Below are 24,108 nucleotides of genomic sequence, written 5' to 3'. Positions count from 1 at the left end.
ATGGGGACACCATTCCTTCCGACTCACTAGAGTCCATATATTCCAAAGTCCAAATTGTCATTGGTTGATGATCGTAGTCAATTTCAAAAAAAAAAAAAAAACCTATCTGGGCCCTCTCTGCTCCCTAAAACTGGGCCTGGACTGGAACGCCCAGACTCGTTTATAAGCCCAGTATCCCGGTGAGGTGTTGAAGAAGGTCGTAGAAGCACCTAGAGAGAGAGAGAGAGAGAGAGAATTGTAGATGAGTCTAGAAAACCGTCACCTTCTAGAACGATCGTGATAGTCCCAGAATTGCTTCTACCCTTTATAAATTGAAGACAGATTTCTCAGAAGAATTCAATTCAAGTCAAGTCTGTGATATATATAATCAAATACTCCCTCAGTTCTAGTATCAAACACTTCCTACCCTCAATTACTTCCAAGGTTTAAACTCAAGAAATGTCGATCATTCCAAGTTTCTTCGGTGGAAACAGAAGATCAAACATCTTTGATCCATTCTCTCTAGACATTTGGGATCCATTCCATGACTTCCCCTTTTCCAACACCACCACTACCAACCTCTCTGTTCCTGAGATTTCAAAAGAAACATCTCAATTGGCGAATACACGAATTGATTGGAAAGAAACACCAGAAGCCCATATCTTCAGAGCCGATCTTCCAGGTGTGAAGAAAGAGGAAGTGAAGGTTGAAGTTGAAGAAGGTAGAGTTCTTCAGATAAGTGGTGAGAGAAGCAGAGAGAAAGAAGAGAAGAATGATAAATGGCATAGAGTTGAACGTAGTAGTGGGAAGTTTCTACGCCGATTCAGGTTGCCGGAAAATGCAAAAGTGGAAGAAGTGAAAGCTTCAATGGAAAATGGGGTACTTACTGTAAGTGTTCCTAAAGTGGAAGAGAAGAAACCTCAAGTTAAATCCATTGACATCTCTGGTTGAGAATGAGTCATCAAAGAAATGAGAGGAAATCTGAAAGTGTTACTGTTTGTTTAACTTTAGGTTGGTGTGTGTAATAAGTAAAAAAAAATGTACTAATAGAAGTGGTCTTAAGTTTGAGTGTCATTACTAATTACTACTTACTAGTTTTTAGGGTTTGATAAAAGATAGTACTAGTTTACTAATGTAAACTTTGTGGTTTAATGGAAGTTGTGTTTGGTTTTGTCTACTTGTATTGTGCTTCTTCTTTTGACTAATTTTCTAATTCAGATATCAAAATGCATATCATTTTCACATAAATGTGAGTAGGTTTGACGAATCTACTAAGAAAACCTTCAAACACATTTAGGATAAAAGATTGGGCGAGTTACTTCTTGTTTGTACCACAGAGTTTCTTCCTCAATCTTACCCACCCGGATTAACCCAGTCCAAACTTAATGTGAAAGTTTAGTGTGGGTTTGTAAAGTCCCTGCTAGGAACAAGTCCACATGTCTACCGATAACAGCAAGTGGTACCACTCCGTAAGAAATATGCAGGAACACGAGAGCCATAAATTGAAAGTTCTGTAAATTGATTAGGCAGAAACAGAACAGATCCGAATTTCAGACTTAAGTCCACACCTTAATTTAAGTATTGATAATTAGCAGATACAATTAAGTTTGAAGCTGAAACTACTACTAATATTAAACCAATAGATGATAACACAAGTACCAGTTGGACAGAAAACACAAGTACCAGTTGGACAGCAAACACAAGATATTCATTCTCTTCCTGCACTACTACTAAACAGAGATGGATATGTATCATCATTGGCAGAGAGGCAACCCCAAATCCCAAATAATACTCCAACCACTCCTTTGTCACAGCAACTTCTCTTCAGGACCTCGATCTTGACCTAGACCTTTTCACAGCAGGAGAATGCCGAATTGGAGATCTGGACCTTGACAGTGATCTAGACCTTTTCACAGCAGGAGAACGCCGAATTGGAGATCTAGACCTTTTCACAGCAGGAGAACGCCGAATTGGAGATCTAGACCTTTTCACAGCAGGAGAATGCCGAATTGGAAATCTAGACCTTTTCACAGCAGGAGAACGCCGAATTGGAGATCTAGACCTTGACAGTGATCTAGACCTTTTCACAGGAGAACGCCGAATTGGAGATCGACTACATTAAAACCCAAGATCCAATTACTAATTAATTAACAACTAATGATGAAATTATCTACATCAAATAAAACCCAAGATATTACCTTCGGTATCTTCCATAGTCAGGGCTCTCTTCCCTGTTCGTTGTTGGTCCATTATACCTATCATAGACTGGACTTCTAGCTCGTCCATAATCAGGGCTAGGCCGACTCCTACGAACCGGACTTCTAGAACGTCCATTTGGGCTATCGCCCCTTCCCCCGAATCCTCTTCTGGGGCTATCACGCCTGTCAACACGTTCATTGTCGTCCCTAAGAGCATATTCAACCGACACAACCCTGCCTAAGATCTTGCTGCAAATTGGACCACCACCACAGTGTATAAGTCGCAAAGTTTTAGCAATTTGTCAAATTATCAAAAATGAGATAGCAAAAAAGAGAACTTCAAACCTCATATGGGTGCACTCAAGAGCTTTTGTGGCTTCCTCCTGTGATTCAAACTGCACAAATGCAAAGTTCCTTCTGATTCTCACATGTAGAACCTTGCCATACGGCTCAAAATGCTTTTCAATGTCCCGGATCCGTGTATCTATCGGATCAAAATTTATGACAAAAAGTGTCTTCGTTGGCCTCTGGTTTGCCATTGATTTAGACCCATCACGAGGTCGGCTACCACGCTCACCCTGCTTGTAGATGAAGGGGAAAACAAGAAGAAAAAACCTCATTCACCAAATGACTACTGAATAATGGGGCAGAATTTTTGTTGAACAAGATACATCCCATTTATCACAATACACTCGATGTCGAAGAGCACATATAGCTCGAAATAGAACAAACAAACACATGAATAACAAGATAGTTTTGAGCACAATGAGATTGGAAAATCACCCTTGCCCACTCCACCGAAAGCTTCCGCTTACTGTAACCAAATGGGGTGTTGTCCAGACTCCGGATAGCATCTTCAGCGTCACGCTCATCATCAAAATAAACAAAAGCGAACCCTGCAGAAACATAACATATCACAAGAAGTACGCCCAAGTGGAATTGTTCGAATCTTAATAATTTATACCGAGAGGTGAGTTCTCAGTGACACCCAAATCAGTAATCACTATTACTATTTCCTGTTAAAGAACGAAAGAGAACAACACCTGCAAGTGAGAAGGCGTGATGCAAAAGGATGTCAATAATGGTTTAGCTTTGCATGAAGGACTAAGTGATGGTAATGGCATAAAAGCTGAGCATGCTTCAATCTCACAGCAAGTATTCAGTAGTAGGCATTGCAAGACTGATATAATGACCCATCTAAGATAAGTAGAAGGAGAAGGCATAGCATGGCTGATTCAAGTATCCATCAATGACCATTTCAGTAGATGGAAACTTCAGGCAATGTAAGTGGTAACGGAAGAATCGGATGATCAAACGATGAAAATGCATATAATTCCATTTTTTTAGTGGAATAGACTGATGAGCAGGCAAGCAGGCAAGAAGGAAGTATCCTTTGTTAGGAAAAATTTATAGCATGAAAGACATGAGCAAGGATTTGAGCTCAGATTCCCTTGTAGAGGTTCCTGCGTCAAAACAAACATTTAAACATAGAGTTTTTTTTTCTTTTTCAATCAACCATCTCTTCTGTTAGGTTTTAATCTTCACATTCAAATTGACCAGACATACTACTACTACAAGTTGTAGCCATCTACCCAGATCAGTGGAAAGCGAGACTCGGCCAAAAGGATAGGTGAAGTTTATATCAGAATCTTTAAGTCCATGGAAGACAACATCAGCTGAATTCTTACAAGGTCAAATAAACCAGGCATCAAGAAAGTTCTCAGCAAGAGAAAAATGCTCTAAATTTTCCACAATATCTATCGAAAAAGGGGTAACTTTGGCATCATGGGTATTCATGGATAGGAATCCACTAATGATAACCTAATTTTTTTTTTGCAGAAAGACACTGAAGCTCTAAGTGAAACTCAGATGTATAAAAATAAGGTTCTTTATAGACATTAAGCCATATACTGCATCAAATATTCAATTTAAACGAAGAGACGAGCATCAAATCTAACCTAGTATTACTGCAATTTCTTAACAGGCATAGAGATTGATCAAATTAACTTGCTCATAATCAAAGATAATTACCATATATCCATTTGGGTAGGATTAATTAAATAATTAAAAGCCTTGAACAAGAAGAAAAGGAGTAAAAAAAACGAAAAGGATAATTGGTATACCAGATTTCATATCAACCCTTTCGACCCTCCCATATTTGGAGAAAAGACGTTCAAGGTCAGATTGACGAGTCTCGTAATCAAAACTACCACAAAAAACTGGCCTCATTGTTGATATCTCCCCTGTAATCTCTTCAGAAATCTAAGAATTCATCATCAAAAAAATGAGAAAAATTAGACGTCGATGTAAGTGAAAAAGAAAAACTGAATCAAACGAGAGATTCGAAAGTACCCTTGGTACGATTAAAGATCAAAAGGGGATACTTTACCTATGTTCAGTGGAGGCAAAACGAAACCCTAATGACAAGAAGGTGAAGGTAGAAAGATATGTCTTTTAAATAGACGAGAGATGGGGGAAACCTTATTTTGACGCAGCGTGTGTTTCACGCGAACCGTGAGTTAGCGTCAAAAACTTGGAATGTGTTTTGGCCTTTTGGGGCTGTGGTTAGGGGTGTACTCGAGCGGAACCGATGCGAGTAGTAAGATGTTCAAGGTCGGTTAGTGTCTTTGACTGTTTGTCCGAGCTCGGCTCGAGTAACTCCACTTTCTTGAGTTCGACTCATATATGTTTGAAAGAGCTCGAACTCGCATTGTTTTAAGTTCATTTGTTAAAGTACTTTAAATTAAAACAACTTCTTAAATTATCAAAATACTTCAATGTTCATTGGTCGCGAGAATAATGATTAATGATTCACATTCCAATAATCTTTTAATGGTCGTACTCCATTTACAAGTTTCAATACAAATACTATATAATTATTATCTACAGAATTATAGATAATATGTTAAATGAGATGTTCACATCTTCTTCTAATTTTTCTCGGAGAAGCTTCTTTCTCGATAAGTGTTGAATCATTTGTTTTTCCAACTCTCTACTTTGAGAAACCTTAAGACCCTAACGTTTAAATCGACACCATATATTTTTTTCATCACAAAGGATTTTATAATTGACGATCTTTTATCTAGGTGTTTCCACTTTTGTTGTTATTGTTCACTAAGTTAATGAACTTGGTGACTTTTCTTTTGTCAAATTACGATGTATACCCAGTACCTGACCGACCGGTGTCCGACATGTCCAACTAAAAACGGACTCGGACGAACATTTCATCAGAGAAAAACTGAAATGTCAGTTCGGTTTGTCCGGTTGTCCGAGCAGAGAAGTTTGATTGGTAGTTGTTTGTGGGGTATCATTTTTTTCCAGCGGGAGGCTATCTTTTTTAGCATATACCTTTATTATGAGTGACTAAGATTCAATCTCTCAAACTTATATCGAAAAGGTTGAGATTACACTATTCAAACTTATCTTTAAAGGTTGAGATCACATTTTTCAAACTTATCTTCAAAGATAGAAATTATGCCTTACAAACCTATCTTCAGTGGCTCCATTACACTTCCCAAACTTAACCACAAGAGTTGAGTTCATAAAACATGCACGTATTATACCTCCCTAGTTATATAGTTGGCGTCCCTCCAAGAATAAACATAAACCAAGGGAGAGAAGTGGTTTGTACTTCTCATGTAGGAAGGAGATTAGATTGTAGTGATATTTATTGACAAAATTGTGCAGAATAAACATAAACCTAGGGAGAGAAGTGGTTTGTATTTCTCATTTGCGAAGGAGATTAGATTGTACTAATATTTATTTATAAAATTGTGCATTACCTATATAATAAGGGAGGTGGGTATCTTATTAAACACATGCGGCATACCCTCATCTTCTACTTCAATAATTTCTCCTCCCAACTTATCTGATATACTTTTAGTTGAACGGTTAACTGTCTATGTGCAATAGGCGCAGATTACACTCTCGTAACTATATAAAATAACTTATTTTGTATTACTTCCTACATATACAAATAAAAAGATGTTTTTTTCCTTTTTTTTTTTTGTTGAGGACATACAAAAAGATGTTAAGACACTTATTTTGTATTACTTCCTACATTTTATATTTATTGAATTCTCGTAAATATCTTAGTATTATAAAGCTTAAGCCTTTTGTTTACAGTTATGGTAGAAATCTTTACAAAAAATTTAATTTGTGTTCATAAATGAACTAACACTAAGTTAGTAATGAAGAAATTGTACTACACCAAGAAGTCGGTTGAATATCAAGTGGTTCAACATTACTCGATTGAGGCAAAATGGCATACTGAAGTCTTTCCTGTAGCACTACATACTTTCTTCAAGTTAATGATAATTGTCTTTCAGCCATTGAAAGAAGAAAAACATGAAGATAAAAAGGAAATACAATTTCTCATTCGCTGATCTAAGCCAAGGGAAACCTGGTCTTTTGTCTTTCCTCAATCTTGATTTTGTTGTGAACTAACAAATTTAAGCTAGTTTAAGCACACTATGATCCTTGGCCAAAAATTCTTCAAGCATAATTATAAGTACATAAATACTGTTATTTAAATGAAAAAACCCTCGAGTCGCCAATACTATAGTTAGAAATCAGTAACAGAATACTCGCTCCAGGACTAAAATGCTGGCCAACGCTTGTTGTCACTGCAGAACAAATTGCAACGACTAACTCTACCTAATTTATGGAAAACGTACCGTTCTTCATATTTAGAGCTTCAGAGCAGCTTTTGCCATTGCCAGAGCACCTTCATAACTTTTATTTCCGCCAATGAACCCACTCATATGAACAAACACACAACCGGGAATTCCAGATTTTTCAGATAGTTCTTCGTCTCTCAAACCCCTCCATTGTTCTGGAAGTGCCTTCTTGCTTTCAAATTTATCAGGAGATACTGATGTTGCTTGAACTCTCCAACTTTTGCTCCTTTCATCCTACAGTCGACATCAATATAAATATTATCGATACTTGAAGACGTGAAATAACTTGCACCAAAATGTACTAAATTAAGGTTTCTTTCTCTTTTTCTCGATACTATTTATGCCTCCGTTTGGCATCTGGAATTTTTTTGTGAAGTTTCACTATCACATTTATCTCTTGGGGCCTTGGCTGTGTTTAATTAAGTGCTATTACAATGGCCAACTCCTAATCAGCACACATGAACTCGGGGAAAATGGGTGTCTGTGTTCATAATTATATACTTGGGATTTCAAATTTTACACCCTAAGTTTTCAAATTTGTATGGGCTTAACTAAAATAGGAATCCATACAATAGTACTCCCCAAGTCATATATTTGATATTCGAATTTGTAAAGATTCTCTAAACACCGAGAAGAGCCTATGCTAAAATAAATGACTACACAATACTGAAATGAAGCCAATATTTCAAAACGACAATTAACTTACTCGAAAATCTGTTAGCAAGATATTAATACTGAAAGCGGAGAGATAACATAAATTTAATACCTGATAGAGAACATATTTGATGGAAGGATCAATCTTCATCTCCAACTCTAGCTCATGCAAATGAAGTTTCCACTGTATAAATTTACAACTTTCTGTTAGACTTTAGAGTGTTAGTTGAGTTCTTAAAACAATAAGGCACTAAGTAGATTGATGTCATCAAGGACACGTGCATATCTAGGAACAATCAAAACCACACTTGAGACAACAAATATGTTCTTTGTAAAGGGTGTCTTTTCTGATTTATTGTCGAAGGAAAGGTCACCAGATCTAAATACTTCAGCATAATTTTCTAGAACATCCTACATTCTTAGAACCACCACGGAGCTTATTGTCTCGAGCTGACGTCAGTGACATTTCCATGTTTTATGGGATTCAGGAAATGTAGAATTGCACGGTTATCAACCTTCTCTTACAAGCTCTGCCAAATACAAGAAGATGCAAAATATAATCAAACAGGAAGAAGCTCGAGACTGTCTATTTTCCTTCATCCTTTGATCAAGTCACACCTAACATTTAACACCCCTTTAAGTTTTCATTCATGGCAAGACGTACGAAAAATCTGCCCGGTTGCAGCCAAAAAAGATGTGAAATAGAATGGCACAAAATACTATAGTCAACTACATACTGAATAACTTGTAACAGGTGATAAAAGTATTATCAACTAACAAAGGAGCAGAATTTGCAATAACCTGTCCGCAGAAAAAAAAAAACGACAACTTACAGGGCAAAATGTATTCAATGTCATGATTTCTCCACTAGGATCAATATCTTCTCTTGCTGTAAGGGACTCCATGACTATTGATCGTGCAGGTAACCATGATTTTGCATGAAAGCGGACACTCTGGAAAATTAAAATCTTTTGTTACAATAATCTGTATAGCCTACCCTGAAGCAACTTTTCAGTAATCGGTCCAATTAAGTATCATATGGAATTATGTTTTTGAGAACGTGTGACATGAAAAGTAACTCCAGCACAAAATTATATGCAGAATTGACATTGAACTTTCCAGTAAAACCTAACCTCTAAAAATTCACTGCCTGCAAGAGCCATTGCACGATGAAAGGCTTCATTTTCCTTCTCAGATGACTGATCTGGATCAACCCAGTCCAAATTAAATTTTCCAACCCTTGAAGACAGGCCTGTGTTGTTCACATATTTTGGAGGCAGATCTGTGTCATATTGGTTGATTCCATTGTCAATAGCATCAATTGCCTGTTTCAAGTGAAAGAAATATTATTAAACATCATTGGTTGTAGCACATGCAGAACAAGCCAAAATATAAATCCACACACACCATATAACACCATTCACATACATGGCCGTAATAATGCTAAAAGGACCCCATGGCTCATGGACCTTCTCAAACATTTAAACTCATACCTCCATAAAACTTTTATAGACAGCTAGAAATAACCGTTTCACATCCGGGTGTCCTTGATCAAGCTGAAGTTGCTTTGCTATTATCTCCAGCCCATAATGCTATAGGAAAAAGGGAAATTTCATAGTCAGCTGATACACATGATATGAAAATATGATGACGATATAGTCAAAGTTATTCTTGTACTTCATTTTGGTGGGATAGTTGATTGAGATATTGTCGGAAAAACATGGATTTGAAGTCTTAATGGGCATGCATTGACAATGAAAGGCTTCCAAAGTGTCTAAGAAGTAAGAACTCTTCATTACATATTGAAAGAACAGTTCAAGATATTCATTGATTTCAAATCATTATAGATTATGATCAATCATAGCCTAGAAACCATTGTGGACATTTATTAATATTATTATTATTATTAATTTATTATTATTATTATTACTACTATTTTATATCATAGTTATTGTCATTCATTTTATTATTATCATGTTGTATCTATAGTTTTTACTACTATTTTCTTATTATATTATTCTATTGCAATATTACTCTTCTTTTACTGTTACTGCTCCATTAGATTACCTTGTAGATAAGTCCAGCGCTGCTGAGTTTAGTAGTGAACCCATGCCCAAAAACTTCTTGAAAACCTTTCTGATGATGATCAAAACGATCTTGACTTGGGTCATACACACCACCAACATCAAGCACTGCATCAAGTGTCTCTAAAACCTGAGACACCAAATGAATTAATTCATCCAGCAACTTAATATCAATAATCAAAATGTCACTATAATTCAGCAACTGACCTGTGAATCTCTCGTCCGAACGATTTCAGCTCCATTGAACTTATCAGTAAGACGGATCATGAAGCATCCAAGTGCTTCATCACAGTGGAAACTGCCATTGTGAGTGCCAACACGCTTCTGTTGACTACTACCAGCGGAGATCGTCGAGAAAGCAACCCTAGATTTATCCAGTCCAGTTGCCATGAGAGGAACAATGAAGTATCTCTGGGAAAAGAAGAGCTTCTGATTCAAGCTTCTAAGCAAAAACATGCTTAGCTCACAACAATATTTGAATACTCAACTGTTTAGAGTCGTAAGCACTAATTGTTGTTATATATGCTACCTGAAATCAGCCAAATTTTTCCTTAAGCTTGGTAAAGCAGGAGACTCACAAATCTCCCTTTTACAGAGACTGGACAAGTCACGAAAACCATTAAGCGTAGCTGACCAATAAAACTGATTCAACCTCCATGCCAGTATCAGCCATAATGCCCTTGGCTAAGGCACCAACTAGGCCCACTTGCCTAGTTCTACATGGTACCAGACTACCAGGTTTTTCCTAGGTTTGCCTCTACCATGGATCGCCCAGGTTTCCTTTCGCAACTATGCTCGAACAATCAGAAACGGGGATCAGATGGCCAACTTGGCCTGGCGACTAGGCAGTAATTGATTGGGACCAGTTGGATTTCATCGATACACTCCAAAATCCAAGTATATATGCCAAATTAAGGTATTAGTGAGCTAAATCAGACCAAAAATTCGATATAATTTACCAATTAGCAATTATAAACATATGTCATGCATTAATGCACTCAAAAAACCCAATTTTGATGTCAAACTAAGGCATTAAAGAACTCACATCAGTCCACAAATTCTATATAATATTAATACCCTCAAAATTTCAATTTCTATGTCAAGGCAGTAAAGAGTGCACATCAGTCCACAAATACTATACAACGTACAAATTAGCAATTACAAATATATTTAATTTGTTAATTAACTCAAACAATTTAGAAAAAAAATAAGAACATTGAGTTTTTTAAGACTTAAAAAACAGAAATTAGAAAAAGAAGAGAGAGGGGTGGAAGAAAGTTGATTAAAGAGAGGCGAGGAAAATGAGATAGCAACTTACTTGGAGAGAGAGAGAGAGAGAGAGAGAGAGAGAGAGAGAGAGAGGGAGAGAGAGAGAGAAGAGAGAGAGCAAAAAATCAGTTGCAAACACGTTCGTTAGACAGAGAAGCTTACTTGCAAGTTGCAATGTAGTTTGAAACTTAAATGGAGAAGACGAAGAAGAGCAAAACCCTACTTTCACTCAGGGTTTTGATTGAGTGTTAAAAAAAAACACACATGATCCCAGCCGACAAAATCAGTGCCTAGCCAACACAGGTCCAAAATCAGCTGCCAGGGCACCATACGGGATTCGAAATTGACTAGCGATCGGGTAGAACCCACCTATCCAGTTTTTGGCGCCTAGATGCCGATTTTTAAAGCTTAATCCAACAATCATCTAGGCTCTAACCCACCCAAAGACCTAATCAATATTGTAAGCTAAGATAAGGTGTTATGTCATTTAAGTTATAATCCAGGTGTAGAAAGTATGGATGTACATATACAGTGAACTTCTACTGTCTATTTTTTGTTTGAGGAATTTCATCAAACATGTATACTACAACTGTACTAACATTTCGAAGTGATTAAACCTTAAAGACTATATTAGGTTGCTTATAATGAAATCAAATACAGTTGAGATTATCTTGGGCTTTTTAATTTGAGCAGAGTTAAATGGCATCTAGGGTTACTAAAATACTAGAGAAATTAAGATGAATGAACACTTAACCTGAACAAAATGACGACTTAGTTTCTGTACAAAAAAGAAGAGAATAGAACTACTACCTGATGAGAGGGAAAGTAATTCGCCGAGCCGTCCTCAGAGAGAGAGAGAGATAGTATGCGTATAGAGAATGAAATGCAGAGCCCCCAAGAACTCCACTTCACTTTTTTACCTTAAACCCTAGGAACCCCTTAATGTTAGCAGTGCCCAAACGTCATCACTTGTGAATATTTTAGGCCCGCCCTACTCGGAATTAAGAAAATTTTGGAGACTCCAAAATTTTAAAGGGAAAGTGTGAATTTTGACGTATTGCTTAGAGTAAGAGAAACAAAAACACTTTTACTTCACAATGTCCACTATCACCACCTCCGTTTATCTGTCGTCAAGAGTGAAGAAAAAATGATGGTAGAATTAGGAAGAACAAAAACGAAAAGAAAAAAATTCACTCAAAATTGTTTCCCTCCAGTGATTAGAAAATGAATTAGTCAATTAAATTTGACCAATTTTTGACAAAATCTTTGCACGCTAAAATATTCTTATTTCTCCAAAGCGGTAGCTATAATTTAACTAAAGGAAACAAGTTATTTTTTTTGTTCAACAAAAAAAAACAAGTTATTTTTTTTCGTTGAAATAAGGGGAAACAAGTTATAAGTGGAAAAAAAATTGGTATATCTTTTATTTTCCCAAACGCCAACTACCTCTTCTTCTCATCACTCCCACAAGGTGGTGTCGTGAATGTGAGATGATAAGAAGTTTCTATCAATGGAGGAAGGAAGATTAATACACAACAAGAAAATAAAGTTATGGAATCACTCAACCTTCATCTTTGAAATCAAAGATCAATGTATCCGGTGACATCCATAAATTATTCTCCGAGAAACTTGATGGTGTTCTTGATGAAACCACAATTCGTTTCTACTTCGTTCATCCTGATTACATATAATTAAGTATAATACAGTTCACGCCCTTTAGAATCCTCTCATTTATAATCTTTAGGATCTTTTTATTTTGTGGACTTTAGGGTATTTTTATTTTGTTTCTGCATTATTGTACACCTTTAAGTTCATGTTGTCTTTACTTCTAGTAAGTTTCGTGTTGTAATTTTATCCATGTTGTACTCAAAGGAGTCAAAAGTCTCCAAACCATGTAATGTATTGGATTTAAATCCTTCATATGATGAAAGGTCTGGTTTTATCAAAAGAAAATTAAATTTTCATTATCAACCGCTTTACGAAATTTCATTTTTATTCCTCCCTTCTTCTTCTGATCACTCCCACAAGGTCATCGTGTATCTTGGGTCATCGTGTATCTTCCATCATCAGCCGCTTTACAAAATTATTTTTCTTGTTCCTAGGCGCCACCACACCACCACCACCACCTCCTCTCTCTCCTTCCCTCGCTCCCTACCTCCCCTCTTGCGCAGGTTTCGACCAAGAGGGCTGTGGTGGTTGTGATGATGGTGGTAAGAGGAAAAAGTTTAAATTTTAGATTTTCACGCATAAGTATTCTTATTTTTAACGAAGTTATTTCTCACTGGTCCCCTAGTTTTCCAATTCGTCCCTTGAGAAATATTATTTGGCCCGCAAATGGGAGCCAACCACATACCGAAAGTTAATGTATTCGACTCCCATAATTCGTGAGTTTCTCTTCCCACATGTCTCAACTAATGGTAGTCGATCACATCAACTTTCGACTTGTGGTCACATCCATTTTCGGACCATATAACATTTTTTTTCGTCCCCAAGTTTGTGACATGTTTCCCGTTTATACAATAAATGCTCAAATGACCCTTTCTTTTTGTTTATTTCAGTGAGTTCACTAGAACATTTCATTTTTTAAATAAATCTCTTTATTACTTCATCAAAAAAAAAAAGTAAATCTCTTTAGTATTTTTCTTTTATTTAATTTTTCTCTCCTTTATTCTCTGTCTTTCTATATCCTCCCTCTCCTCTCTTTATGTCGATTTGGAAGCTTGAGATAATACTAAAATTTCAGGCAAAAGGGTTTCCATTCCTTTGTCGGATTGAGAGAAGGGCAGGGCCCGCAGGGGATAAAGAAGAAAGGGAAGTTTTATAAGGCCTCCCGATTTTTGTTAAAAGGCCTCCCCATGAACCATTTCACTTGAGAAATAATCATTAAGGGGGGGTCTTTTAACAAAAATGAGGGAGCCTATAAAATCTCCCAAGAGGAAAAGGTGTAGGAGAAGAGATGATAGAGGAGAGAAGGAGGGGGTGGGGGACAAAAAAAGTTACTGGGTGACGAGTTCTAGAAGACAAATCAGGGAGCTCAAAACATTAGAGAAGGAAAAGAAGAAAATATTATGAGCAGGGCAAACTTGAAGAGTGAAATGTTGACTTTCTTGTTAAAACGTTAAAAATATAGACATTTTTCATGAACTAGGGAGCTAAACGAGAAACTAGTCATAAACTAGAGGGCCAAATGAGAAATAACTCAAAATTTTATTTGCTGAATTTTGATTGCAAAACACTGCGTAACAGACTAGTTTGCTGGTGAGGTGCCGAATAAGAGTAAGGAGAGAGTTGGTACAAAAGAAACACGATATAAGATAAGGCCCCCCTACCGACCTGGCAAAGAGAGAAAGGAGTCGGACAAAAATCCAGAATCCAGCCGAAGAGAGGGACAAGAGGGGAATGAGACATCGAATTCAAGGACAAACACCAATTTGGGCATCCTTTCATTACAGCAGAAATAGAGTACATGGCAATCGCTACATCAATTTGGGAATTACGCAACACAATAGAAACCTGAGTGTACTTAAACTTCCTTAACTGTGAATATATAAAGTAGAATATAATATAAACACAACCTCTCCCTTCTTCCTGCTTTCCCAACTTCCTCCTCCAACTAATTTACAACAATGGACAGTCAGGTTTCCCTACTCTTGTCCTCATCGGATTGCACTTCCTCGTAAACTGGCCTTCTTTTCCTTCTCTTTTTGACTATTTTGTCACTTCAGAAGGATGTGTCTGTGGTCATAAATGGCATATTCCTTCAAATAAGAATTAAGATGTAAAATCCGAGGAACTGCTGCTACTTCCTTCCTCCCATTGGTGCTGATAATGTATAAGAGTTGAACTAAATAAGATATCAGAAACACCAACTATCCACCCATTAAGAGTTAACAGTTCTATACCTGAATTACATACATGGTCTTCCTCTTCTTAGAGTTCTGGAAGATCCTTTTCTTCAAGACTCGCTTTCTCCTCTTCTACTTCTGTCTTCTTCCTCACCATTCGAAGAATTTAGCCGCTGTTGTAACTGGACAATGAAAAAGCAGTTCACTCCCTCAGATTTTGTTTTCTCTCGGACAGAATATTTTTTGGATCTTAGTGAAGAAACCAGTATATGCAAGGTAAGTGTCATAGAATAAGAGGGTTGTACGTTATATGGATTGGGAGTCACTCTGCTACATGCTACATCCCGAGATGGCATCATATTCATAATGATTTACATTAGATCCCTAGGGGTTTACTTCCTCAGGATTCAGACAATAATACTTCTGTAGTCTTTTCAAAACTATATTTTATGTGAAGCATGTACAATACATACACTTGCTCCCAAAGAATTCCTTCTCCATAAAAAATATTGACCATTTTAACCGTTTAATTATTCAACTAGTTCTTCGTTCGATACTTTTAGCACGCCAAATTTAGAGTACTAGCACGCCGAAGTACCAAAAACAACGCTGGTGACCAGATACACCATACACAAGGGAGTTGCGGTTTCCATACATTCAGTCCAACATATTCATGGTGGTGAATGTAAACGCAGCGAACTCCCAAGGGATGCACTCACCATTCCGTGGTTTACTACTCCATGATAACAAAAATTACGGCTCAAATGTTATCCACCTAAGGTAATTACTTATTATGAAGTTCACTTATAAAGTATGAGGTCACTTGTGTTGTGTGAGTAGATATTACATGCAAAAACTCACTTGTGCGTGTTTCAACTTTTCAGAGGTAAGTTCTTCGGTTAGATTGACCATCCTGTAGAAATGGCAGAAGAGATGAATAAATAATTATTTTGTTTGTCATCCAAATTTTCAGTTTAAGTTCGTCTGGAAAACTAGAGAGTCAAGACTCAAGGAAATGTAATAAGAACATCACGTGGTTAATGTTATGCTGGTCTACCTGGCCTGTAGTTCTGAAATCTTAATGAGCAACAACTTCTCTCTTTCTGAAGCAGCTGCCTCGGCCTGTCATTACAATAATTACGAGGTCAGACAATTGAGTTACAGCAAGAACAGTAAAAATAATAGCAGATTGTCTACTTTTGTCGTTGTTAGTTTGCCAACGCTTACAAGAAGGAAATTAGTTAGGACAACTTGCCCCTTATTTTTTAACTTGGTTAGCAAATTAAAGCTTTCTTCTGGTGTACTTGTTTTAGGTGGTGGTTGTTTCTCTTCGTTATAAATTTATGACAACAAATGGTTTCTGTCATATTATTTTCCTTTTCCTTTCCTCAAAAGGAAAAGGTTTTCGGGTCCTAAAATCATTAGATGTGTATCATCATCCCCTTACTTCTTGTTCAGAGGTTAACTGAGTATGTTAATCAGATCCAAACAGATCTTTGAATACATGAAACATCACCGTATGAACATGACATGGGAATATAGGCCACATTTCTACACCAACAAAATCTAGGTGGATTGTTTACTTACTGTTGTGTCATTATCTGAATTTTGAGGCAGCACCTGCAACTTTCCCGTTTGAGAACCTGAACCAAAGTTACATATATGAAATCCTATGAAGTATGAACTATTAGGTTGAATGAATGAGATGTGATAAAAGAGACTTTCCGCATTACCATCTACTACATCAGTTACTTGCAAGCTATTCATCAAATTCACTATGAGGTCCTGGAAGTAAAGAAAAGCACGTGTATTTAGGAAGCTAGAGTTGCTTCAAAAGATATAGTTCCTCTCTGCACTAAACAAATTTGAAGTAGTTTAAGAGAAAATCAGAAAGTTCTCCCGTTACTTGTTGTAATGATGTCTGCTGAAAAAGATTTTGAATGTGAGGCATTAGAAGTGATGTTGGTACTACATTGTTGCTTGTTTCCTTCGGCAATTGACTGACGGACTGAAAAACAGTTAAGACAAATCAGTCACGGTGCCTGAACTTTTTAGAACAATTTGCATAAACTCTGTCCCATTTTATATTGAACCATCACAGGGTGAGACAACAAATGTCATAGAAGCAGCAACATTGTTAACAAGACTTCTTCCACAAGAGTGAGGAAGGAGCATTTCCATGCAGAAAACCAATTCACTTCTTTAGAATGGAGAACAATATGGGAGTTCAGAAAACACTTTTCGATATAATGTATTTTCTGCTTGAAAGCTCAGGAGTAAGTACCTCCTGCCCGGATATGCTATTAATTAAAAAGTTCCGTTAAAATGCAACTCGAAGCTAACTCTTAGTTTAACTCCTTTAAAATCTTAAACACAAAATTAAGTTGAATATGATCTACTGGTCTACAGATTTCCATTTAATGAGTGGCGCAAGGCAACTAAATTCAAAAGCAATCCTTTCTACAAACAGAATATCCCAACTTTGGAAAAGAAATAAGATACTTTTCAATAAGTGAAAAATGATAAAGCAAGTATACTAACAGCTGGTTTGGAATCAAGTAGCCAATCACCCACACTAGCAGATTTTCTAAGAGGAGATCCCTGAAACCACAAAAAAAAAATGTCAATGAACTAGAGAAGTTCCTAACAACTAAATAAATATTAGAAACTCTCAGGATTGGTTACTAACCTGTGAAGATCCTCGTGGAACTGTACATAATGGAATTTCCTGAAAATTCATACTTCCATTAGTTGGAGTAAGAGATCTTAGTATAGATAACAATAACACAAGAACATTGTTTACCTTTCCTAGATCCACATTTTCGGATGTCACAGAAAACCTGCCTTTTATTTGGACCATGTTGCTCTTTGATTTGTCATCCAAAGAATCTCTGAATCCTATCAAATATAAATAAAATAAGATACTACTAACACTTCCATGATAAGTGTGTCGGAATAAGCTTCATGGGAACAACTGTGAAGTGCCTAATAACATCAAAGTTACATTCTTCTACACTCTATATCTGATTACCTCCTGAAGAACGTATGGGAGCTGATAAACTATTAGCAGAAGCTCGGTTTGGAAGCATTAATGGGCCACTAAGACTCGGTGCTCTTCGCATATCTCTTTTACCTTTCTCAGATGCTGATTGATTCTCCATAAACCTAATTATAAGTAAGATAAGAAACAGGAAACTCGATTAAATTTCAAACTGTTGCATAGACAAAAGACAGTATAGCATAGCGAGAAATTCCTAACGCAAATGGACACATTTTGGCAGCATCCAAAAATTTGGTATCAATCTTGCAAGTGATTAGCTGTTAAGCATGTCTAGGCTGGTTTTGAAGTAAGGCGGTAAATATTTAACAGCAATGGAACACAAACAGAAATAAATATTAACTTTCTCGTAAATCAATTTTCATGAGAAGGATGGAAACTATACCAATTTCCGGACTGCTTTTGATCCATAACTGGTACTAGTCATAGCTCTATGGTTACGGCCTTACGGGGTATCAATAGGTATGTTATATAACATTTGAGTTGCTCCATACCAACAGCGTCACTCAAGCAATCTTAATTGTAGCAATGGTGAATATCGAACACAAAACTAGTTTATGAATAACAAACCTTTCATGTAAACGTTCACTTTCAGACTGTGAATGACTGAGCACAGCATTAGGTGTCAGTGGCCCACTTCGAGTTTGACGGCTTTTGCCAGTTTGAGTTTTAGAAGGCCCTGAAACCAAATCCTTCTCTGACGTTGGCATCAGTGGTTCACAAACTGGTCCACCTTTCTCAAGCGTATCCCGTTTTTCTAGTCTGGGAGAAATACAATCAGGTTCCGGAACCACCCCTTTGGCATTTAAGCTCTCAGATGGTAATACATCACCAGCACCCACACTTCCCCTACAAAGTGTTGAAAAGTTCAATATATTAGTAGATTCAAGAAGTAAGACATTTTCTAAGTCAAATTCATACAAATTACAGAACTAACTAGTGCAGTACCAAGTGAGAATGAAAGAACACCAGACCATGATAAAAACAATTCCAGCTACAACGTGCTACAACATTCAAATTTCAGGAAAATCATTGCTCACTAATTGGTTTCGAAAATTATGAAGCATGAAATGCAAAAATTTGAGAATTCCTTGACAACCCTGCAATCCTCAAAATCATACCTTGAATTAATATCATTTGCATAAATAGATGTTCCCAAATTAGATCTGGAAGTTGATGCGTCCTGCAAGAGTAACGAAGAACTTCATTTTATAAGTTCACGTGCCTTGAGCAATAAAAATAACTACAATAACTGGATTATCAATGTGAAACATTTAGATCTTGTAGACTTAGACTTCGGAGAGCACGAAGACTGTCTAAAGTTTATGATCATAGAGAAAAACAGTAACCTTATGGTTAAAATTAAGGCTCATGGTTTCATCCTCTTCCTTCACTCCCTGCACATCATCATCTTGAACCTGCCAGGAAGCTGGAAAAATAAGTAAACCAACGCCCCCATGAAATATCTTAATTTAAAACTCAAAAGATCCAAGTCTCCAATAAAAATAAGTAAACAGGTGACATGCTCTCCTTGAGAATGTCTTAAAATTGAAACTTTTTGAACCGTACAAAAGACAAAAGCCGAGTGACATACCAGCGATGCTTGAGCTTTCAAATCTTCAATATCAAAGTTCCAGGCACTCACTCCTCGCTTGTACTCATTCTAATACAAAAAAGCAGCAAAATATTCCAGACATGAGTGCAGAATGAAACATAACAGAGTTAGTTTCGAAACAACTTGATGCGGCCCAGGCATAATGATATATACATAAACACTGAGAAAATTCAACTTATGTCCTCGTGAAAAGAGAAGTAGAGAGAAGTTTTAATTTCATTATTTCATGTGAATCAATGAAGCATAACAGAATTAGTTTCGAAACAACTTGATGCGGCCCAGGCATAATGATATATACATAAACACTGAGAAATTTCAATTTATGTCCTCGTGAAAAGAGAAGTAGAGAGAAGTTTTAATTTCATTATTTCATGTGAATCAATGTGAAGTTCACTTTTTTTAAACTGCGAATAAATTTGAAACACAAAAAAAACTACATTCCCACGAAGATGTTTGCTGTTTCAAGCCCCTAAGGATCTACTACAAAAGCTGTGTTCTCCATACATCTAAATACATCATCTTTATGTTTGCATACCCATCGAGATATTACACTAATTCCACTTTACTGGAACTGAACGCATGCCCAAATCATTTAGTTTAGGTAATGCCAGGTCATACAGTTGTACCCTAAAACACGTATCAATCATGGGCAAGCTGGATTATATTAGTAGCTCATTCTTCCAATCCAGAAGAAAACATACAGAAACACTGCTTGCATAAAGACTACAGAGTCCAGACTATGTAGTGGAGTACTAGTATACAAAAACTTGATATACAATCTACATAAGCAGAAACTACAGCTCGATATCAATCAAGGCATGATGCAGCCACAAGTGATTGTTAAGTTGACTATCGTATTGTACAAACCAAGGTATTAAATTTCGGTATTGGTCAGCTTGAAAACTGAAATATTTCATGGAAATATGTTGGTCAATGTGGAAATTATTACAAATTTATAGAAACGATATAAATGTTGTGCAAATGATAGAAATATAGTGCAACTTTTGAAGCATGATTATTAAACAATAGAGTAGCATAAAATCATGTTACTTTACTCTAACCATGGCAGAAAAATGAAACTTAGTATTCCCTCCGTCCCATTTTGTTTGGGTGTTATTCCTTTAATGGATGTCCCAAAATATTGGTCCACTTTCTCTACATTAACATTCATTTAATTATTAATATAATAACATTTCCAAGACTACCCTTTAGTTTCGATACCAATAAAAGGTTTAAATTGGACCTACACCTCTACCGAATTTACATTTAATGAAGTACTCTAAATTAAATATGGGTGGTTTGGAAAAATATTTTTAGTTGTTAACAATAACTAAGCTCCCCTTAATAAGTTGAATTTCCTAGAAGGTCAAACAAAATGTGATGGAGGGAGTAGTATTTTTGCAGTGCTGGTGTAATTCTTCCTCTTTTACAGGTTTCATATCTCCTTTTTCCTCTCATTTTTCTCCTATCTTTCTCTGCTTCTTTTTCTACATCTGAGAGACATTATAAACTATGTCGTTTAGGTGTTGCTCGCAACCAAAATTATTAGGCCAATCGCGGAAATATTTCGATTTGTAACACCTTCGTACAAACATGATAACTTGTTGGTTTTGTATTGCCTACTAGTTCAGAAGAATGCTCTATAAATTCAACTGAATACTTCCTTAATACTGAGGATTAACTCTGACCTGTGATATTGCTTCTTGTTCTGCTGAAGGCATTTTCTTTAAAGCTAGTTGTGCGGCGTCCTTAAGCTGCATAAATTTGTGAGCTTAATGAGCTCATAACATTCTCAAGCGAACTCCGGGAAAATTAAAGACACAACACTGCCAATTGATAAGAAGGAAAACCTGGAGGGCTTTTACACGATCCCAAAGTGGTGGTAAATCAGTCAATAGGTTCTTCACAGAAAGCTCCGGAGGTTTCGCTTGCTTGAAAAAAGAGTGTTTTAATAACTTCTCTGCTGTTGGTCTCTTTGTTTGATCTTTCACCAAGCACATGGCCACCATTTCTTTGAAGGACTGATGACAACTGGAAATCTTCTAATTAGAAAATATTCAACGACAGGATTTTTTTATTACATTAGTTTCACGGGGTAATTCTAAACCTATTGATAAAGCAGAAGATAATAAGAAACAGCTGATGGGCAACATGGATATGGTTGACCCTCTCAACAATTCACTAGCCAAACGGTAAGTGATACCTTGGAAAACTTTTTATCTCGATCATAATCAAGTCCAGGGGGAGCGTTCTGGATCGTCATTAGAAGAACCTACCACCACGAAGAGAATACATAAGTCACTATGTCAGAAACACAACGCAGTCGCTCTATAAGAGCTTTTCCAACTAAATGTTATTTGCTGGGCCTAATGTGTACTATAAATACCATTGTTAATGGTGTATACCTTCATTGGAGGGTATTTTGAGAAAGGAGCATGACCATGAGCCAACTCCAGTGCAGTTATCCCAAGTGACCATATATCAGCTCTGTAAAACGTTGAAGTAATAAGGTACTACCAGATCGTCACCATTACACATGAATATGTTTCAAGCTATGAACAGTCAGTTTACTCAATTAACATATTATGTCACAGCCCCATAAACAGAGAAAATAGATGAAATCTGTTTCTTTTTCTATATTTTCAAGGGAAAGTTAAAACTTCACAACTTTTCACGCCGTCCAATATATTACAAGCATTTTTATGCTGACCATTAGCTTACAGAAGTAGGACCCTCATACTCACTTGAAATCATATCCACTACCCGGCTGCAAAACTTCGGGAGCCATCCTGTTAGATGTGAAGAAAATTTAAAGAAGTCTAAATAGTTTATACCATACAAACGAAATATAAGTAGCTCCAATTATAACATATTACTAGAACAGTAACACCTGAAAAAGAAATGATGATGGCTCACCAGCACGGAGTTCCCACAAATGTATTCCTTGACCTTTGCCTGTCTCCCTTGTCAAACATGCATGCTGACACACCAAAGTCACCAAGCTTCACTGTTCCATTGCTATCGAGAAGTATATTGCCAGCCTGCAAAGACACACATCATCAGTCCAAATAGTCTTAAGCTTTTTCTAAAATAGACAACCAAAAAGTAGAGGCTTCGTCTAGCGAAAGATTCGAGTTTGTATGAGATACCAACCTTAACATCACGATGAATGTGCCCATGGCGGTGAAGGTACTCCAAAGCCTTGAGTGTTTCCTTAAGGAGAGAACAAATTACAGATTCCTCAAATCCATCTGGATATGCTATCTTCATGAGGTGGAGACAAGAACCCTCTGCCATGAAGGGCATTACCACCCAAAGGCATCGGTCAACAACGAATGAACAAAATGCCTTTATCACATTTGGGTGATCAATTAAACTCATGGTCTGAGCCTCCTTTCGCATATCATCCTACAACAAAACAACCTTATGTATCATAAGAGCTGAAAAACGTTACTGTTCGTAATTCACTGGGATAATAAGGATAGCAACCAACTTCACAAATGGTCCGACCTGACTAAATGCTTATCAGACTATCAGAAAATGCTGAGCTACTTAATCTGTCCAAGCAGATATTACCTCTCGAAGTCAAACTGCTAGTTTCATCTTCTCCCAAACAATTTTTTGTGGTCATCCATAAATAGAAGTTTGCAATTCCAGTAGATAAAGTTTATTTGCCCTAATTAATCACTCAACTAGCTTAGCTAAGGCCAGCAGGTTCAGAAAAAAGGCAAGTCAGATTAACAACAAAATCAATTCTATTCCTTTAGTACCTGATATCAGATCTTATCATTTATTTCTTCAAATAGGTAAATCAAGCTCCCAACAAATTAACAAACACACCTTAACATTTATCCTCTCCAATCAAACTTTAGTCAAATTACACTTCTAAATCAATAAATAAAAAACTAAAATTGAATTAAGATCTATCAAATCTGAGTAATTCAACATGGATTTAACTGAAGAAAACGATGAAAGAAGAGGGAAAAAAGAGAGAAATAGACAAACCAGATTGCTATTGCATCGATCGAGATCTAAGCACTTAACAGCGATAACTTCATTAGTAGGAAGATAGATCGCCCTATAAACAGTAGCACTAGCTCCATAACCTACTTCTTCAAGAAGTTTATAATCAGTTGAAAATACAGAGAAGTTTCTTCGACCGTTTCCCATCCTTCCCATACCAAAACAGAAACCGCCGGCGACTGTGTTCTTCTCTTATCTCTCTCTATGTTTCTTAGTTGTTGTTGGTGTTTCTCGCTCTAGAAATATTTGGGGGTTTTTGTTTCTCTCTCTCTCTATCTTCAGCTCTCTCTATATCCTTCCGTTGACTGCCATTAGAAAAGGGGTGAGCGGTCGATCGAATGAGAGGAGAAGGAGATAGGGAATAGTAAAATCTCTCTCTCTCTCTCCATCTTTCTATCTCTCTGACTTGGGTGGGAGATGCTGACGTTGCATCAAAGGTTGGGAGTACTGTGACACATGGCCACCGTACAACAAGGGACGGCTGGTCCCACTCAATTGGTTCTTTAAATTTGGTCGTCGATTTCTTCTGATTACTATTATCAATTTTTGCACTTTTAGCTGTCTCATTATTATCAATTCCAGACTGACTTCTTGTTTTACTTCCTCTTTAAAAATCACGAAATTGGTCTGATTCCGTTTCACAAGTACAATTTTGTTTTCTGGTTCTAGTTTTTTTTTACTTTTGAGGTGGGTTCGGTTTGGTG

General features: G+C 36.8%; 4 protein-coding genes across 8 annotated transcripts; 1 reads left to right on the top strand and 3 right to left on the bottom strand.

The window, feature by feature from the left end:
- The first annotated feature begins 102 nt into the window (after nucleotides 1-102).
- On the top strand, nucleotides 103-1,156 carry LOC147534214 (17.8 kDa class I heat shock protein-like). Its single transcript, XM_086645737.1, has one exon. The coding sequence runs from the start codon at nucleotides 439-441 to the stop codon at nucleotides 928-930; it is 492 nt and encodes a 163-aa protein (XP_086501863.1). The 5' UTR covers nucleotides 103-438; the 3' UTR covers nucleotides 931-1,156.
- Nucleotides 1,157-1,527: 371 nt separating this feature from the next.
- Nucleotides 1,528-4,829, bottom strand: LOC147534213 (serine/arginine-rich splicing factor RS31-like). 3 transcript variants are annotated; one of them, XM_086645734.1, is made up of 7 exons: nucleotides 4,567-4,704; nucleotides 4,301-4,439; nucleotides 2,961-3,073; nucleotides 2,523-2,755; nucleotides 2,178-2,426; nucleotides 2,003-2,092; nucleotides 1,528-1,963 (listed from the first exon to the last, which is right to left on the bottom strand). In XM_086645734.1, exons 2-7 carry the CDS (start codon nucleotides 4,404-4,406, stop codon nucleotides 1,804-1,806), a joined length of 951 nt encoding a protein of 316 aa, XP_086501860.1. In that variant the 5' UTR covers nucleotides 4,407-4,439; nucleotides 4,567-4,704; the 3' UTR covers nucleotides 1,528-1,803. The 3 variants fall into 3 exon arrangements, with proteins under 3 accessions (XP_086501860.1, XP_086501859.1, XP_086501862.1); XM_086645733.1 differs by having other exon boundaries at nucleotides 1,528-2,092; nucleotides 4,567-4,829; XM_086645736.1 differs by having other exon boundaries at nucleotides 1,528-2,035; nucleotides 4,567-4,693.
- Nucleotides 4,830-6,656: 1,827 nt separating this feature from the next.
- LOC147534212 (uncharacterized) lies at nucleotides 6,657-12,033 on the bottom strand. 2 transcript variants are annotated; one of them, XM_086646374.1, is made up of 8 exons: nucleotides 11,674-12,033; nucleotides 9,802-10,123; nucleotides 9,578-9,724; nucleotides 9,004-9,102; nucleotides 8,644-8,835; nucleotides 8,344-8,463; nucleotides 7,623-7,694; nucleotides 6,657-7,090 (listed from the first exon to the last, which is right to left on the bottom strand). In XM_086646374.1, exons 2-8 carry the CDS (start codon nucleotides 10,048-10,050, stop codon nucleotides 6,866-6,868), a joined length of 1,104 nt encoding a protein of 367 aa, XP_086502500.1. In that variant the 5' UTR covers nucleotides 10,051-10,123; nucleotides 11,674-12,033; the 3' UTR covers nucleotides 6,657-6,865. The 2 variants fall into 2 exon arrangements, with proteins under 2 accessions (XP_086502500.1, XP_086502501.1); XM_086646375.1 differs by having other exon boundaries at nucleotides 9,802-10,005; nucleotides 11,674-11,995.
- A 2,242-nt stretch (nucleotides 12,034-14,275) lies between these two features.
- On the bottom strand, nucleotides 14,276-24,002 carry LOC147534211 (uncharacterized). Of its 2 annotated transcripts, none has more exons than XR_015228067.1 (23): nucleotides 23,387-24,002; nucleotides 22,535-22,789; nucleotides 22,298-22,422; nucleotides 22,126-22,170; nucleotides 21,787-21,868; nucleotides 21,585-21,653; nucleotides 21,232-21,402; nucleotides 21,070-21,135; nucleotides 19,361-19,429; nucleotides 19,116-19,184; nucleotides 18,888-18,949; nucleotides 18,337-18,615; nucleotides 17,740-17,873; nucleotides 17,512-17,606; nucleotides 17,398-17,436; nucleotides 17,250-17,309; nucleotides 16,615-16,716; nucleotides 16,442-16,493; nucleotides 16,296-16,351; nucleotides 15,766-15,830; nucleotides 15,570-15,621; nucleotides 14,766-14,890; nucleotides 14,276-14,685 (listed from the first exon to the last, which is right to left on the bottom strand). XR_015228067.1 is itself a non-coding variant. In XM_086649575.1 (23 exons), the coding sequence occupies exons 1-22, from the start codon at nucleotides 23,558-23,560 to the stop codon at nucleotides 14,819-14,821; spliced, it is 2,193 nt and encodes a 730-aa protein (XP_086505701.1). In that variant the 5' UTR covers nucleotides 23,561-23,984; the 3' UTR covers nucleotides 14,276-14,685; nucleotides 14,779-14,818. The 2 variants fall into 2 exon arrangements, 1 of the variants encoding a protein (XP_086505701.1); XM_086649575.1 differs by having other exon boundaries at nucleotides 14,779-14,890; nucleotides 23,387-23,984.
- Nucleotides 24,003-24,108: the final 106 nt, after the last annotated feature.

This window comes from Eschscholzia californica, unplaced genomic scaffold, assembly GCF_041429995.1.
Source record: "Eschscholzia californica isolate CP2 unplaced genomic scaffold, dmEscCali1.0.p SCAF_6, whole genome shotgun sequence".
In the NCBI taxonomy this organism is placed as follows: Eukaryota; Viridiplantae; Streptophyta; class Magnoliopsida; order Ranunculales; family Papaveraceae; genus Eschscholzia; species Eschscholzia californica.
Note: the sequence above shows the minus strand (reverse complement) of the source record. Positions and strands in the feature narration are given on the sequence as shown.